General features: G+C 40.4%; 2 protein-coding genes across 15 annotated transcripts in view; both read right to left on the bottom strand.

Annotated features, from left to right (window-relative positions):
- myo18b (myosin XVIIIB) overlaps positions 1-14,827 on the bottom strand; it is a 673,005-nt gene that overhangs the window by 433,596 nt on the left and 224,582 nt on the right. The gene's annotated exons all lie outside the window — the stretch shown is intronic.
- Positions 1-14,827, bottom strand: part of sez6l (seizure related 6 homolog (mouse)-like) — a 93,718-nt gene that overhangs the window by 6,922 nt on the left and 71,969 nt on the right. For all 14 annotated transcript variants that reach the window (XR_012386578.1, XR_012386579.1, XR_012386581.1 and 11 more), the window contains exons 6-11: positions 14,299-14,470; positions 13,659-13,828; positions 12,071-12,265; positions 7,708-7,846; positions 4,946-5,142; positions 113-307 (exon numbers count right to left, since the gene is read on the bottom strand). Coding sequence is in view for 8 of the 14 variants with exons in the window: in XM_005155435.6 (XP_005155492.2) it covers positions 113-307; positions 4,946-5,142; positions 7,708-7,846; positions 12,071-12,265; positions 13,659-13,828; positions 14,299-14,470 (1,068 nt within the window). In the remaining 6 variants the exon portion in view is untranslated. The remainder of the gene's footprint in view (positions 1-112; positions 308-4,945; positions 5,143-7,707; positions 7,847-12,070; positions 12,266-13,658; positions 13,829-14,298; positions 14,471-14,827) is intronic.

Here is a 14,827-nt window from a genome sequence, read left to right as displayed (position 1 = left end):
GAATCTGCACTGAACTGCCACAGAATCCGACTGAATCTGAAATGAATCTGACAAAATCTGCAGTGAATCTGAATGAACCTGTAGTGAGTTTACAAACGTCTGCCAGACTCACTCTTCTCACAGAACGGAGGCTGTGTGCTCCAGCTCAGGTCCACTTGACAGATGAGTGTTTCGCTGCCCACTAGGTCGTACCCGGGGTCGCACTGGTATGTGATGTGGGCTCCGCGCACCAGCGCTGCGTGAGACGTGCTTTTCCAGCCGTTCTGAATCTCAGGCAGATCTGGACACGAATCGTTGCGGGACACCTCTGAAAAACAAACAACAATGATTTCACCTCTGCCATTTCCTGCATATTCAGAGACCATTGATGTCATTTAAATTTAATTTAATTTAATTTAATTTAATTTAATTTAATTTAATTTAATTTAATTTAATTTAATTTAATTTAATTTAATACTGGGGTATCCAATGAATAAAATATAAAATTTGATCCATTTATTGAATTTATATTTGAGATAATATATTGAACAATTAATATGAATATATCCATAAAATAATAATTTATTCATTTATTTTGGTGCTTTGTGTTTAGTGAACATCTAAACAGATAAATGATCAATTTTAAACCAATTTGTTTGCAATATAGTTTATTAATTTACTAATTTTTAATAAATTAATTGTCATAAATAAACAAATTAATTACTAATCTCCAACTAAATAAATAGATACTTATGTTTACTGTACTTAATTTTTCCTTTAAGAACATTATAATTAAATTCTGTATATATTATGTTTTTATTTAATTAGATGCATAAATGATGTCTTAAAAATGACATGAGAAAAACATCCAGATTCTTCATTAATAGTAAAGTTAAGACAATTTAATTTGGATTGCTTTTAGATGACTTTTGACTTGTTTATAAGGCACCACATTGTTAAAAATTAAATGTATGAAACATTACATTACACAAGCCTCACAGCAAGAAGGTCGATGGTTCGAGTCCCGCTGGGTCAGTTTCAGTGTGGAGTTTGCATGTTCTCCCTGTGTTGGCGTGGGTTTCCCTTACAGTCCAAACACATGTGCTATAGGGGAATTGATTAACTTAATTGTCCCTAGTGTATGGGTGTGTGCGTGAATGAGAGTGTATGGGTGTTTTCCAGTACTGGGTTGCAGCTGGAAAGGCATCCACTGTGTAAAACATATGGTGGAATAGTTGGCGGTTCTTTCCGCTGTGGCGACCCCTGATAAATAAAGGGTCTAAGCTGAAGGAAAATGAATGAATGAATGAAAACTAGGCCAAAGACCCATACACACCCCAAAATGAGTAAACAGTTTAGACACAGACAAACACAACCATACAGTTATGAAGTAGAGTGTACATAAGACATGTTTGTTTTAGGATGAGGTGTATTATTATTCTTATGATTTATTGAACATGTTATTTAGGTCTGGTGGATAATAAAAATCCCATTTACATCCACTAAAGCAGGGCTGTATCACAGAGGCCGGAATATGACTTGGGAGCAGACTTCAGTCAGAAGTGCACTAACTACTACCCACAACACCACAGGGCTCTCAGAGGAGACTCACACACTTCAACAACAACAACTCACACACTTACAACAGATCCAGAATGAAGTTTGGCCTATTACAAAAATGTGTGTGTGTGTGTGTGTGTTTATCTGAATGAGTGTGAGTATATGCTTGTAATATGTGTATTTGTGTGTGTGTGTTTATCTGAGTAAGTGTGTGCGGGTGTGTGTGTCCAGGTTAAATGTCTTTGAGTATATATGTGTGTAATATGTGTGTGAGTGTGTTTGTTTATCTGACTGAGTGTGTGTGTTTGTGAGAGAGTATATACGTGTATAATATGTGTGTGAGTGTGTTTGTTTATCTGACTGTGTGTGTATGTTTGTGTGTGTGTGTGAGAATATATGTGTGTAATTTGATATATTTAGGACTGTTTGTGTGTGTGTGTGTGTCTGTGTGTGTGTGTATAAATGTGTGTGTTTGTGAGCGAGTATATATGTGTGTAATATGTGTGTGAGTGTGTTTGTTCATGTGACTGTGTGTGTGTGTGTGTGTGTGTGTGTATGTATGTGTGTGAATATATGTGTGTAATTTGATATGTTTAGGACTGTTTGTGTGCGTGTGTGTGTGTGTGCGTGTGTATAAATGTGTGTGTTTGTGAGCGAGTATATATGTGAGTAATATGTGTGTGAGTGTGTTTGTTTATCTGACTGTGTGTGTGTGTGTGTGTATGTATGTGTGTGAATATATGTGTGTAATTTGATATGTTTAGGACTGTTTGTGTGTGTGTGTGTGTGTGTGTGTGTGTGTGTGTGTGTGTGCGCGTGTGTATAAGTGTGTGTGTTTGTGAGCGAGTATATATGTGTGTAATATGTGTGTGAGTGTGTTTGTTTATGTGACTGTGTGTGTGTGTGTGTGTGTGTGTGTATGTATGTATGTGTGTGAATATATGTGTGTAATTTGATATGTTTAGGACTGTTTGTGTGTGTGTGTTTGTGTGTGTGTGTGCGTGTGTATAAATGTGTGTGTTTGTGAGAGAGTATATACGTGTATAATATGTGTGTGAGTGTGTTTGTTTATCTGACTGTGTGTGTGTGTGTGTTTGTGTGTGTGTGAGAATATATGTGTAATTTGATATGTTTAGGACTATTTGTGTGTGTGTGTTTGTGTGTGTATGTGTGTATAAATGTGTGTGTTTGTGAACGAGTGAGTGAGCGAGTGTGTTTGTTTATCTGACTGAGTGTGTGTGTGTGTGTGTGTATAAATGTGTGTGTTTGTGAGAGAGTATATACGTGTATAATATGTGTGTGAGTGTGTTTGTTTATCTGACTGTGTGTGTATGTTTGTGTGTGTGTGTGAGAATATATGTGTAATTTGATATATTTAGGACTATTTGTGTGTGTGTGTGTGCGTGTGTATAAATGTGTGTGTTTGTGAGCGAGTATATATGTGTGTAATATGTGTGTGAGTGTTTGTTTATCTGACTGTGTGTGTGTGTGTGTGTATGTATGTGTGTGAATATATGTGTGTAATTTGATATGTTTAGGACTGTTTGTGTGTGTGTGTGTGTGTGCGTGTGTATAAATGTGTGTGTTTGTGAGCAAGTATATATGTGTGTAATATGTGTGTGAGTGTGTTTGTTTATCTGACTGTGTGTGTGTGTGTGTGTATGTATGTATGTGTGTGAATATATGTGTGTAATTTGATATGCTTAGGACTGTTTGTGTGTGTGTGTGTGTGTGTATAAATGTGTGTGTTTGTGAGAGAGTATATACGTGTATAATATGTGTGTGAGTGTGTTTGTTTATCTGACTGTGTGTGTGTGTGTGTGTATGTTTGTGTGTGTGTGAGAATATATGTGTGTAATTTGATATGTTTAGGACTATTTGTGTGTGTGTGTTTGTGTGTGTATGTGTGTATAAATGTGTGTGTTTGTGAGCGAGTGAGTGAGCGAGTGTGTTTGTTTATCTGACTGAGTGTGTGTGTCTGTGTGTGTGTGTATGTGTGAGAATATATGTGTGTAATTTGATATGTTTAGGACTATTTGTGTGTGTGCGTGTGTATCAATGTGTGTGTTTGTGAGCGAGTATATGTGTGTGCAATATGTGTGTGAGTGTGTGTGTATGTGTGTGAGTGTGAATATATGTGTGTAATATGATATGATTAGGACTATTTGTGTGTGTGTGTATGTGTGTGTGTGTGTGTGTATAAATGTGAGTGTTTGTGAGAGAGTATATACATGTGCAATATGTGTGTGTGTGTTTGTTTATCTGACTGTGTGTGTGTGTGAGCGTGAATATATGTGTGTAATATGATATGTTTAGGACTATTTGTGTGTGTGTGTGTGTGTGTGTTTGTGCGTGTATAAATGTGAGTGTTTGTGAGAGAGTATATCCGTGTGCAATATTTATATGTGAGTGTGTGTGTGTTTATCTGACTGAGTGTGTGTATGTGTATATGTGTGTGCGCGTTTATCTGATTGAGCATGTGCGTCTTATTGTGTCTGATTCTCTTTCTATGTGTGTGTGTGTGTGTGTGTGTGAGAGAGAGAGTATATTTATCTGACTGTGTGTACGTGTATGCATGTCTGTGTCTCTCTTTGTGTATATATGTGCGCAATACAGTATATGTGTGTGTGTGTGTGTGTGTGTGTGTGAGTTTATCTGACTGAGTATATATCTGCGTGCGTGTCTGTGTGTGTTTAATTGTGTGAGTGTGTGTGTGTTTGTGTGTGTCTTTAAATTTGGGAAAGAACAGAAACTAAAGTAAATGTGAATGAATGAGGGCAGGAGCAGAGGATGATGGGAGTTTTCAGCTGAAAATAGTTGCACAGAAAACATTGATTGAGATGCGTGTCGACCACTGGAGAACAGAACGAATGAGCTCAAATCACTTGAATGGGAGAGAGAGTGTGTGTGTGTGTGTGTGTGTGTGTGTGTGTGAGACGCCAATTCTAGACTGAAAGCTTGTCTATAGGTGGGAAAACTGATGCATATATTTAATGCAAAAGATGATCAAGTTATTAGTGTTGTATTCAGTATATTGTTTTATATCTGATAGTTATTTATATACGTATGTAAAAATCAGCTGTCTGATTGCCTCACAGCAAGAAGGTCACTGGTTCGAGTCCCAGCTGGATCAGTTGTAATTTCTGTGTGGAGTTTGCATGTTCTCCCCGTGTTGGCGTTGGTTTCCCCCACAGTCCAAACACATGCGCTATAGGGGAACTGATTAACTAAATTGTCCTTAGTGTATGTGAATGAGTGTGTTTGTACTGGGTACTGGGTTGCAGCTGGAAGGGCATCCGCTGTGTAAAACATATGCTGGAATAGTTGGCGGTTCATTCCGCTGTGGCGACCCCTGATAAGTAAGGGACTAAGCTGAAGGAAAGTGAATGAATGGAGAGTCTCTTACCCATGTAGTTGATGATGAAGCCTTCGCCTTTCCCGAACACCAGGCCGGCCGGGTCCGAGTGGAAGCTGATGGTGAGGTCTGGGCTGGAGGACGACATCTTAAAGGGACTCGTGCCGCCCACAAACTGACCCAGAATACGTGTGGTGACTTCATCCCCATCCAGGATAGTGAGCATATCACTATCGCTCAGATTCAGCCTGACGGAGGAGATAACAGCTGGGTTTACATGCAAATACATGAAACAAATGTGTGCACAAAATTGGAATACAGCATGAAAAATGAGCGAATAACACAGCGCTTTCATTCAACGAGAAACAAAAGGGTCACTTCTTGATAAACCTGGAGGCAAATATCAGAGAGAGAAGTGTTTTATGATGACAATCAGCTGCGACTCAGAAAACAAAGACAAAACGCTATGAACAAGGTGGCTTTTAGAGGAGTGAGATGCTCTTTGGGAGCGCAGACAGATGCTCAAGACAGTTCTGGAGCTAATAATAATAGATTATTAATAATTAGGGATGCCACAATATATTATTGAAGCATTTGGGATGACATCCACGACCCATTTTTTAGGTTTGCATTAAAATATTAACATTGTATTCTTCATTTTCCTCCTTCCTACTCTCTGAACCGGCTCTGTGCATGTTACAATATGTATCTTAGTGCCGAAACACAGCTACCTGTGAGCACATGTCCATCAGCCAACATTAAAATAGGCGATGTTTTCCACAGGAAAGTTACGATGCGCAAATTAAGCCTGGCTTCTTTATGATAACACTCAGTTAAGACCAATAATTATGTCCATCTGTTCGACTTCTCAAGCTTTCAATTAGTTCTGTCTTGGAATGTAAACATTGGGGGAAATGTGTGTCTGGAACTTTCTAATTGTTCTGCATCCTAAAGTAAGAACATCTGATCCCTCAGGTCTGTGTTTTTAATATTAATCAAACAACTTAAGATATAATCAGGGGCACAACTGCACATTTACTGAGGAGTATGCGGGTTCAAGTTTTTCAAATTTCTAATTTTTTCTACGTTTTTATACATTTTATTTTCCTCACTAAATAATTATAGCACCTTGACATTTTTTTTTTTATTAAAATGTTATGGGCACACTTTTTTTTGTAACTAAAACAGTTTTAAGCAAAAAAAGTTACCAAAAGGGCTGATGTATCAATATGAAACATGATTTATAAAAACGTGTGTATGGTAAAAAAATGGATCTTCCGGCAGCTAGCTCTCTGCAACTCTCACATGGTCGCCCACTGAAGCTAAGCAGGGCTGCGCCCGGACAGTACCCGGATAAGACCACATGGGAAAGCTAGGTTGCTGCTGGAAGTGGTGTTAGTGAGGCCAGCAGGGGGCGCCCAACCTGCGGTCTGTGTGGGTCCTAATGCCCCAGTATAGCGATGGGGACTCTATACTGCTCAGTGAGCGCCGTCTTTTTTGATGAGACTTTAATCCGAGGTCCTGATTCTCTGTGGTCGTTAAAAGTGTAAGGAATTATTATTATTATTAATTAATAAACATTTCAGTTCTAAAAAATGTGAATATTCTGACTATTTGTTCATGTGTGAGTTTTAACAGGGTTAATTATGATCAATTTATATATAGGGGAACTTTTTAATCCAAATATTATTTTCTATTTTACCTGAAATATATTTAGGTCTGTACTTTTGTGTGATTCCTCTTATTTTGGCTAATTAATTAATTAATAATGAATAATAATAAATAAAGAACATTGTTTCATATTACTTTTAACTTTTTTAATTTCTTATTATCAAATTCATTATGGCAGTTTTCATTTTAAGGCATTGTTTGCACTTTATTTTGTTTCTATTTTGCGCTTCACGTCTCTTCACTCTCCTCTGCATTTTGAACATGTGACTGAAACGAACAATGGATCAATCAAATGATCAATGGGGGAGGGGTGGTAAAATTTATTTAATAAAATGCAATATTATACTTGTCTAAAATGCAAAATATTCATTTTTAAAAAAACATATTTTTATTTATATTATTTGAAACACTTAATAATGATAATTTCAAAGATAGTTTTCATATTGGCTCCCCCCATGTGTGGCGCCCCTGTGCGCCGCAAATACTGCACTCTGCTCTTACCTGAATAATAGTATAGTGCTAGTACAGCTCTGTGATGGTTAACCTTTTATTTAATCTATACAGTGATGATTACATGCAGTATTTGATTATTTAATTACATTATATTATTATAGGTACATGATAAACTCAAAAAGCACTGCTTATTTTGCTGCATTGTAATTGTAATCCCACCGATCCTACGCCACCCAGCCCGCTCCGAGCTGGAATCGAGCCGGCGACCTTCCGCATGGGAGTCAGTTGCTCTACCAAGGAGGCTAAAGACCATGACCTCTAGCATCTGTCGCTAGAGCACCCTTATAGCTTTACCTGCACAGCTCTTTACTAACCGGCCTCCGCTACATATTCATTTTATACTGTATTTAGCTTTCATATTTATTTGACAGTGCATTTTACTGAGCATATCATAAACTGAAATGTACCGAAACCGTGATCTCAAACCCAAAACCAAACTAAGAGAAGTCTCAGTACTGTTAACTACTGTTGCAATGTTCAAAGTTTAAGCACATCATCGTTTTTCCATTAAACATTTCTTATGCGATTCTTCCCAAATGCACATGAAAAGAGGTGGATGTAAACACAGCTACTAAAGAAGTGCTTCAGGGCTTTATTTCAGGCCTGCTGCAGTTTTCAGAAGCACTTACAGCTGTACGTCCAGCAGGACCCGTTTGTCCTCCCCGACGTGGATCCTCCAGCTGCAGTCTTCACCCTCACCGTACCATTCAGGCCAGTTCGGGGACAGAATGACTCCACTGGGGCCCGACAGATCACCACCACACAGAGCTGTGGAGACAGACACACACACACACACACACCCAGACAAAGAGAGAGAGAGAGAGAGAGAGATTAGTACTATACTAATTTCATTAGTGTGCACCCAATACAGCAGGGGTGGCCAACCATGTTCCTGGAGAGCCACCTTCCTGCAGATTTCAGCTGGAATCCATATCAAACACACCTGAACCAATTAATTAGGACCTGAACACCACGTGATAATTACAGGCAGGTGTGTTTGATATGGGTTGCAACTGAAATCTGCAGGAAGGTGGCTCTCCAGGAACAGGGTTGGCCACCCCTGCAATACAGCACCAGTCGGTCTTGAGAATGACAGACTCAAGTCCTGCACAGCGATCAGAGGGATATCATTCTTCTTCAAAATGGTGTTCAGGTCACTACATGATGCTGGAGGAGGAAAACCTTTCCTAACTTGCTCGTCCAAAACACCCCAAAGTGCTCAATAATGTTTGGTTCTGGTGACTGTGCAGGCCATGGGAGATGTTTAACTTCACTTTAATGCTAATCAAACCACTCTGTCTCCAGTGTTGCTGTGTGTATTGACTGCTTGCACAAGCTTTTTCTACTCTGCCCACAAATTTTCTACAGGATTGAGATCAGGGCTTTGTGATGGCCACTCCAAAACATTCCCTCAGTTGTCCTTAAAGCACATTTGTCCTAATTTGGCAGTATTCTCAAAAGTCTTTTGGGAACACCCATTTGTGGCCAAGTTATAATTTCAACCCAGGCTCATTCTGAAAATGTAGTCCCCTGGACGTTTCTGGAGTCCACAAAATACGTCCCGGGAGGTGCATCATTTTGGAGTTTTTGTTTTTGCGAATGCACGAGAGGCTGCTGTGTGCACTTTTTCATATCTCAAATGTCTCTCATGAGTGCCATTTGCGCCCGTGCTGTTCTCCCGTAAACCCACCAGAGGCCGCTGTCGAACAACCGTCTGTCTGACTGACTAAGTGATTGCCTGGGCGACCGGCCAATCGGCTGACCCACCTTCCTCCTTCCCTAAACCAAACCAATTTTACAGATTGACCTGCCCACCCGCTTACTTCCCTAAACCCAACCAACAATTCACAAAAGCCAAACAAAAAAAAAAAAAGCCCTCGTCTGATTTTTACCACGTTTTCGGATTTTATCACATTCTCACCCTGTCATGAACTCGTTCACTTTATTTTTTGAATTCTGTTTTTTGTTTCTGATTTCTGGAACTGCTCTTCCCCAGACTCGAACCCGGTCATCGTCGCCGTCGTGCTAACTGGACAACCTGGTTGCGGCGGGAAAGCCTTCCACACGGAGGTAAGCGGTCAGCCGGTATTCGCAAAAAGGAACGCCGTCATGCCACCCCATAGCGTTCGCTTAAAAAATGAAATGCAGCCATACGTACCTCCTTCTACATAATTCGCAGTCTCCAGAAATGTTCACAGGACTACGTTTTCAGAATGAGCCCGTGTTGTTTAATGTCTTGGCTGATGTGTTGAGATGTTGCTTCAGTATTTCTCCATAATGTTCTGTCTTCATGATGCCATCTATGCTGTGAGGTGGACCAGTCCCTCCTGCAGCAAAACAGCCCCACAACATGATGCTGCCACCCCCATACTTCACAGTTGGGATGGTGTTCCTAGGCTTGTGCGCTTTCCCCTTTGTCCTCCAAATGTAACACTGCTCATTATGGCCAAACAGTTCAATCTTAGCTCCATCAGAGCACAGGACATGTCTCCAAACATTAATCTTTTCCCCAGTGTCATTATCTAATTGTAATCTGGCTTTGTTGTTGATTCTGGCTTGTTGATTCTCCATGTTGTCACAGAAGGAAGCAGTGTGTTTGAGCTTATCCTTCAATACTATTCTACAGTTGTGCCTCACATTAACTCAAATGTTGTCAATTAGCCAATCAGAAACTTCCAAAACCCTGACATCATCATCTGAGCTTTATCAGAGGCCGAATAATCTTATTGTGTGTAAACTTGACTTTCAAGAAGAGTTAGAACAATTTCCCAAACAAATCTCTCTCTCATTATTCTGTTATTAAGCAGAACAGAAACACATCTGATCATCCTAACTTACCTAAAAGAGAAAGAGTTCAGTCACAGTAACATCTGACTGTCTTTAAATTGGTTATGTGCCTTTTTATACAGTGGATGTATGCTTATGCTTTCAACTGCACATAAATTACACAAACTCAAATGAAAAAAACATATAATAATGCCATTATTAACATATTAATTATAATTATGCACACAATATCACATATCTATCAAAATTTGCATCCACATACATTATTAACTATTAAGATAATTACCCAAAATGTAAAATGCATTCAGTCATGGTCACAATCTTCTGTCTAGTATTATTCTTCACTTCTGTCTGTTCTGCTCCCCGCATTTGTGAATCTCCATGCTACGCGGTGTTAATTGTGAAATTAATTGCATGCGACACCCGAATGATAACAAGCATGTGTAACTGCAGCATGTGTGGTTGACCAGCGTTCGTCTGTTATCCACCACTGACCTGCTGTCAGTCTCAGAAAACCTGCTTTAAGCAGCTGAAGAGGAATTACAGCAGGGTTAAACACGTGTTAACAACAACAACTGCACCAGCTCTGATCATCAGGTCAACATGTGTGAACATTAGTCAGACGGCAGAGGACAAGCTGAACAGCACTTCATACATCAAAGCACATTATCATACCATTTACATCTGACGCAATTACCAGAGCATAATTAGAGAAAGCGGACTAATAAGCTTCAGCCCATGACATTTAGCAGAGGATCAATGATATCCTTTAGTACTGTGTATGTTCTGCATCAAATCCAAATAGTGCAATATTCTATTGTTAGCATGAAAGGTGAACAAATAATTAAGATAATCTCCTCAATCTCCCCTTTTTTCCAACCCAAGCTCATTCTGGAAACGTAGCCCCGCGGACGTTTCTGGAGGCCGCGATTTACGTGGCCGGAGGTACGTACGGCCGCGTTTAGTTTTTAGCAGTGTGGCGCCACTCCGCTCCTCCTCTTCGCGCTCGCTGGCCGACGGCTCGCCTCCTAGTGGAGGGCTTTTCTGATGCAGCCAGTTTGTCCGCTTAGCTCACAGCATTGCATCGGCAGAGCGGAGGCCCTGGAGGAGGAGGATCCGGCCGCGGAGACGACGATCGGGATCGAGTCCGGGGAACAGCAGGTTCCGGAAATCAGGTAAGATGAAAAACAGAATCCGAAAAATAAGGGCGGGAACGCGGCGCGATCCGAAAACGCGGTCGAAATCGAAGACGAAGGCTTTAGCTTTTTTTTTTCTTTCTGGACGGCTTTTGGAAACCGTCGCTTGGGTTTAGGGAAGGAGGAGGAGGAAGAGGAGGGCGCCCGGGTCGGCCAATCCAGCGGCTTTTCGCGTGAAAACAGCGTGGGTGCGAACGGCGCGCGCTCCCGAGAGGCACCCGAGACGCGAAAAAGCATGCACAGCGGCCTCTCGCGGATCCGCGAAAACAAACACCGCTCGAATACGTACTTCCCGGGACGTATCACGCGGTCCACAGAAATGTTCGCGGGGCTACGTTTCCACAATGAGCCCGGGTTGCTTTTTTCAGTTTAATTATGAAAATTTGCATTTGAATGTTCTTATATTATTTATTATCTGCAGATTTATATTTGTTTTAATAAACACAAGTGTAGATGTGTCCAGCTGTGGGGTTTTGGAGACGTCTGCATCAGCATATGGGGCATAAGAGCAGGACGTGTGTTTGGATATAACTCAGTTTTCTGAGCACACTTCATTATTATTGTTCATTTATTCCTTTGCTGGAGATTAGAACTGAATTTAGAAACAGTTTAGACACAAATCTTTGTGTTTAATAAAGGAAATTAAATATGTAGGCTACTGGATGTGTTCAGTGGAGTGAGTTTCCACCGTTTCCTCACTCCACCAAAGTAAAGGAGTAAAGTAAAGGAGTAAAGTAAAGAGGCTGAATGGAGGAGGCTCGTTCTTTATTCTCGCGCTGCAGATGCTCTGTTTAACTGTTTTCTAACTAGTGAAGCGTTCAGTTTTTACACTTACAAAGTCCACAACATGTTTTTGACATCAGTTTTGGGCCGGAGGGAAGAGGAAGGAGAGCTGCAAATGACCTGCAGGCTGGCAGTTTGCCGTTTGAGACCCCTGCTCTAACGAAATGATGCACATGCTGTTTCCTGGTCAGTAATACACTGATTGTGAATGTGAGCAGATACAAACCTTTACAGAGCGGCTCGGTGTCGTTCCAGTAGGGGTCTCGTGTGTTTATGCACTCGATGACGGGCGGGCCCTGCTCCAGAGAGTGTCCCGGGTCACAGCTGAACTGAACTACCGTCCCCACACCGTACGCCGTGTCCGTCGTGCTGAAGTTTCCATTCTGAATATACGGTTCGTAGCAGTGGCCTTTCTCGAACGCTGGACAGGAAAAGCCACAATACAATAAACATGTCAAAGAAACATGATAGATTTATTAGCCTTAAAGGCACAGTTCCCAAAAATGTAAATTCTGTCATCATTTATTGATCTTCCACTTGAGTATCTTTCTTTTTATCTCAATAATTACCCCCCCCCCCCACACACAAATATATTATCAAAACAATGAAATTCATACATTTTTAGATAAAAACATGAATGCTTTTAAAAACATGTTGGAAAATAATGCTAATGTTTTTGATAGAGTACTTTACATGAGTAGTCTGTTATTATATTCTCGTTTGATCATGCTGACATAAGAGCATTTGTATGAAAAGATTGATAATTATGTGACTGTCTATTATATATGTTTTTTTTTAATCATCATCATGTTTTAATGCATTGTAATTCGATATTTTAAATGTCTTTTAAACAAGCCTCACTTGGACGTGTCGAAAGTCTGCAATATAACTGTCGATGTAATTTGCAGATGATCCCTATCACTGCGTGCATGTATGTCTGGCGAATATGAAACCTAAAACCAACTGTACCGAGCTGATTTAGCTGTCTTTCAAAGATTTTAGTACTGACAAGTTGTTAACGTCACAAGACCTAATACAGTACACTATACGACTTCATCACAAGGCCTACCACACTTACGCTGCAGTTTCTCTGCCCACTCAGGAAGCCCACGACTCCTGCTGCGAAGTTTGACGTTTGGTTCTCCTGTGTCCCGTGTTCCTCTTGCTCTACCAATGCAGCAGCTGCTTCACATAAAAGCTGACTAACAGTTTTTGCCATTTTACTTCTGTTATACTGTATTTACACTAGTAACTCACGCTGTCCCATCCAAGAATACCGTGCTTCTGCCCTCGGGCTCTGTGTGTGAAAGCACTCGACGTCACTCGAATACGCCCCTCCCACTGATTAGCATAGGCTTTGCATACAGCTTTAAGTTGAAAATGAAATCGAAAATGAAAACTGAAATGAAAAAGTGTCAATAAAAGGAAAGCTTAAATTTACATTTTCATTTGAATTGTGTCACTATTATAGCGTGAACATTAATAACACGCTGTGTAAAAATTGTGTTTGCATTTTATTTTTCAGTTTGGCTTTTCATTTTAATATTGGCAGTCTTGATGCGGAAATGCAGGGAAAATGAAATGTTAAATCGGCAACTTCATTTTAATTATCAGTTTGACAGGGACGATGTGTTGTCAAAGTGAAAATTAAAACTAAATAATTTCATTTAATTTTCATTTCCAATGTTTATTTGATTTATTTAAAATTGGCAGGATTTACCTTCCATATTTAACGTCCAAGTGGGATAAATACTGTAAATATTTTTAGTCCATTGCACATTGAATTGAATCTACTCGGTGCATTGTCAGCCTACCTTCAAATCGTATATTGAAGCCGGTGTTGTGGCTGTTCGGCTGGTCTGTTATAAACTGAACCCGAACTGCCGGACCTTCGCTGATCACTCCCTCAAATGGGATCGGACCTCCACGTCCAGAATCAAACAGGACCACCGAACCAGCGTCGAGACCACTCCATAACACAAGCCTAAATCATGGAGGAAGATTTACTCACCTTTGGTTATGTTGGGGGCTGTTTGTGCCCCATTGACTTCCATTATAATCACATTAATTGATTGCAAAGCCATGACAGCAGATAATCATGCATTACTGATTGCTGCTGATTTACCCTGTTAGGATTAAGAGGTAACATTTGTCATTTTACTGTTGATCATCAGTTGTCATCATTATCCCTTTAGATGGGTCCAACAGTGAAAACCAGCACCAATCAAGAGTGCCATGGCTTTGCAATCAATAAATGTGATTATAATGGAAGTCAGTGGGACAAAAACAAACCAACATAACCAAAGGGGAGTCAGTCTGAACGACACAGAGATTTGTAATCCAAAAATGTGATTATAATGGAAGTCAATAGGGCAAAAACAGCCCCAACATAACAATTCTAGCAGAGCTGTCGTAGGAGAAGCATGCATTGATGTTGATGGTACCTGGGTTTACCTGTCTGTGGTGCCCAACACCATTCTCTCCAGGTGTAGGTGCAGCCGCTGGCCGCTTGGAGCCTCCAGAGACCATGAGCAGCTGCGGTCCAGAGTGCTGTTGGGGCCTGAATGGGGTGAGGGGGACAACACTCGTCCCACTGTTGCGTTCTTAACAACACCGCCACACAGAGCTGGACGAGAACATATGGAACATTGCATTAATAAGCTAACTATAATACTGTCTTATACTGGGTGGTTGTGAAAACTCTGAGAGTTTGTTTCTGTGTTATTGTGTTCAGGGTCTGTCAAGTGTTGCTAAGGTACTGAAAGGTTGGGTGGTTTCCAGGTTGTTGCTAAATTTTATAAGAAGCTGTTGCAGTATTGTTATGGTGTTCTTGGTGGTTGCCAGGGTGTTGCTAAGTTTATAAGAAGTTGTTACTATGTTGCTATGGTGTTCTGGGTTGTTGCCAGGGTGTTGCTAAGTTTATAAGAAGTTGTTACTACGTTGTTATGATGCTCTGGGTGGTTGTCAGGGTGTTGTTACGATT

This window comes from Danio rerio, chromosome 10 (assembly GCF_049306965.1).
Source record: "Danio rerio strain Tuebingen ecotype United States chromosome 10, GRCz12tu, whole genome shotgun sequence".
Taxonomy (NCBI): Eukaryota; Metazoa; Chordata; class Actinopteri; order Cypriniformes; family Danionidae; genus Danio; species Danio rerio.
Note: the sequence above shows the minus strand (reverse complement) of the source record. Positions and strands in the feature narration are given on the sequence as shown.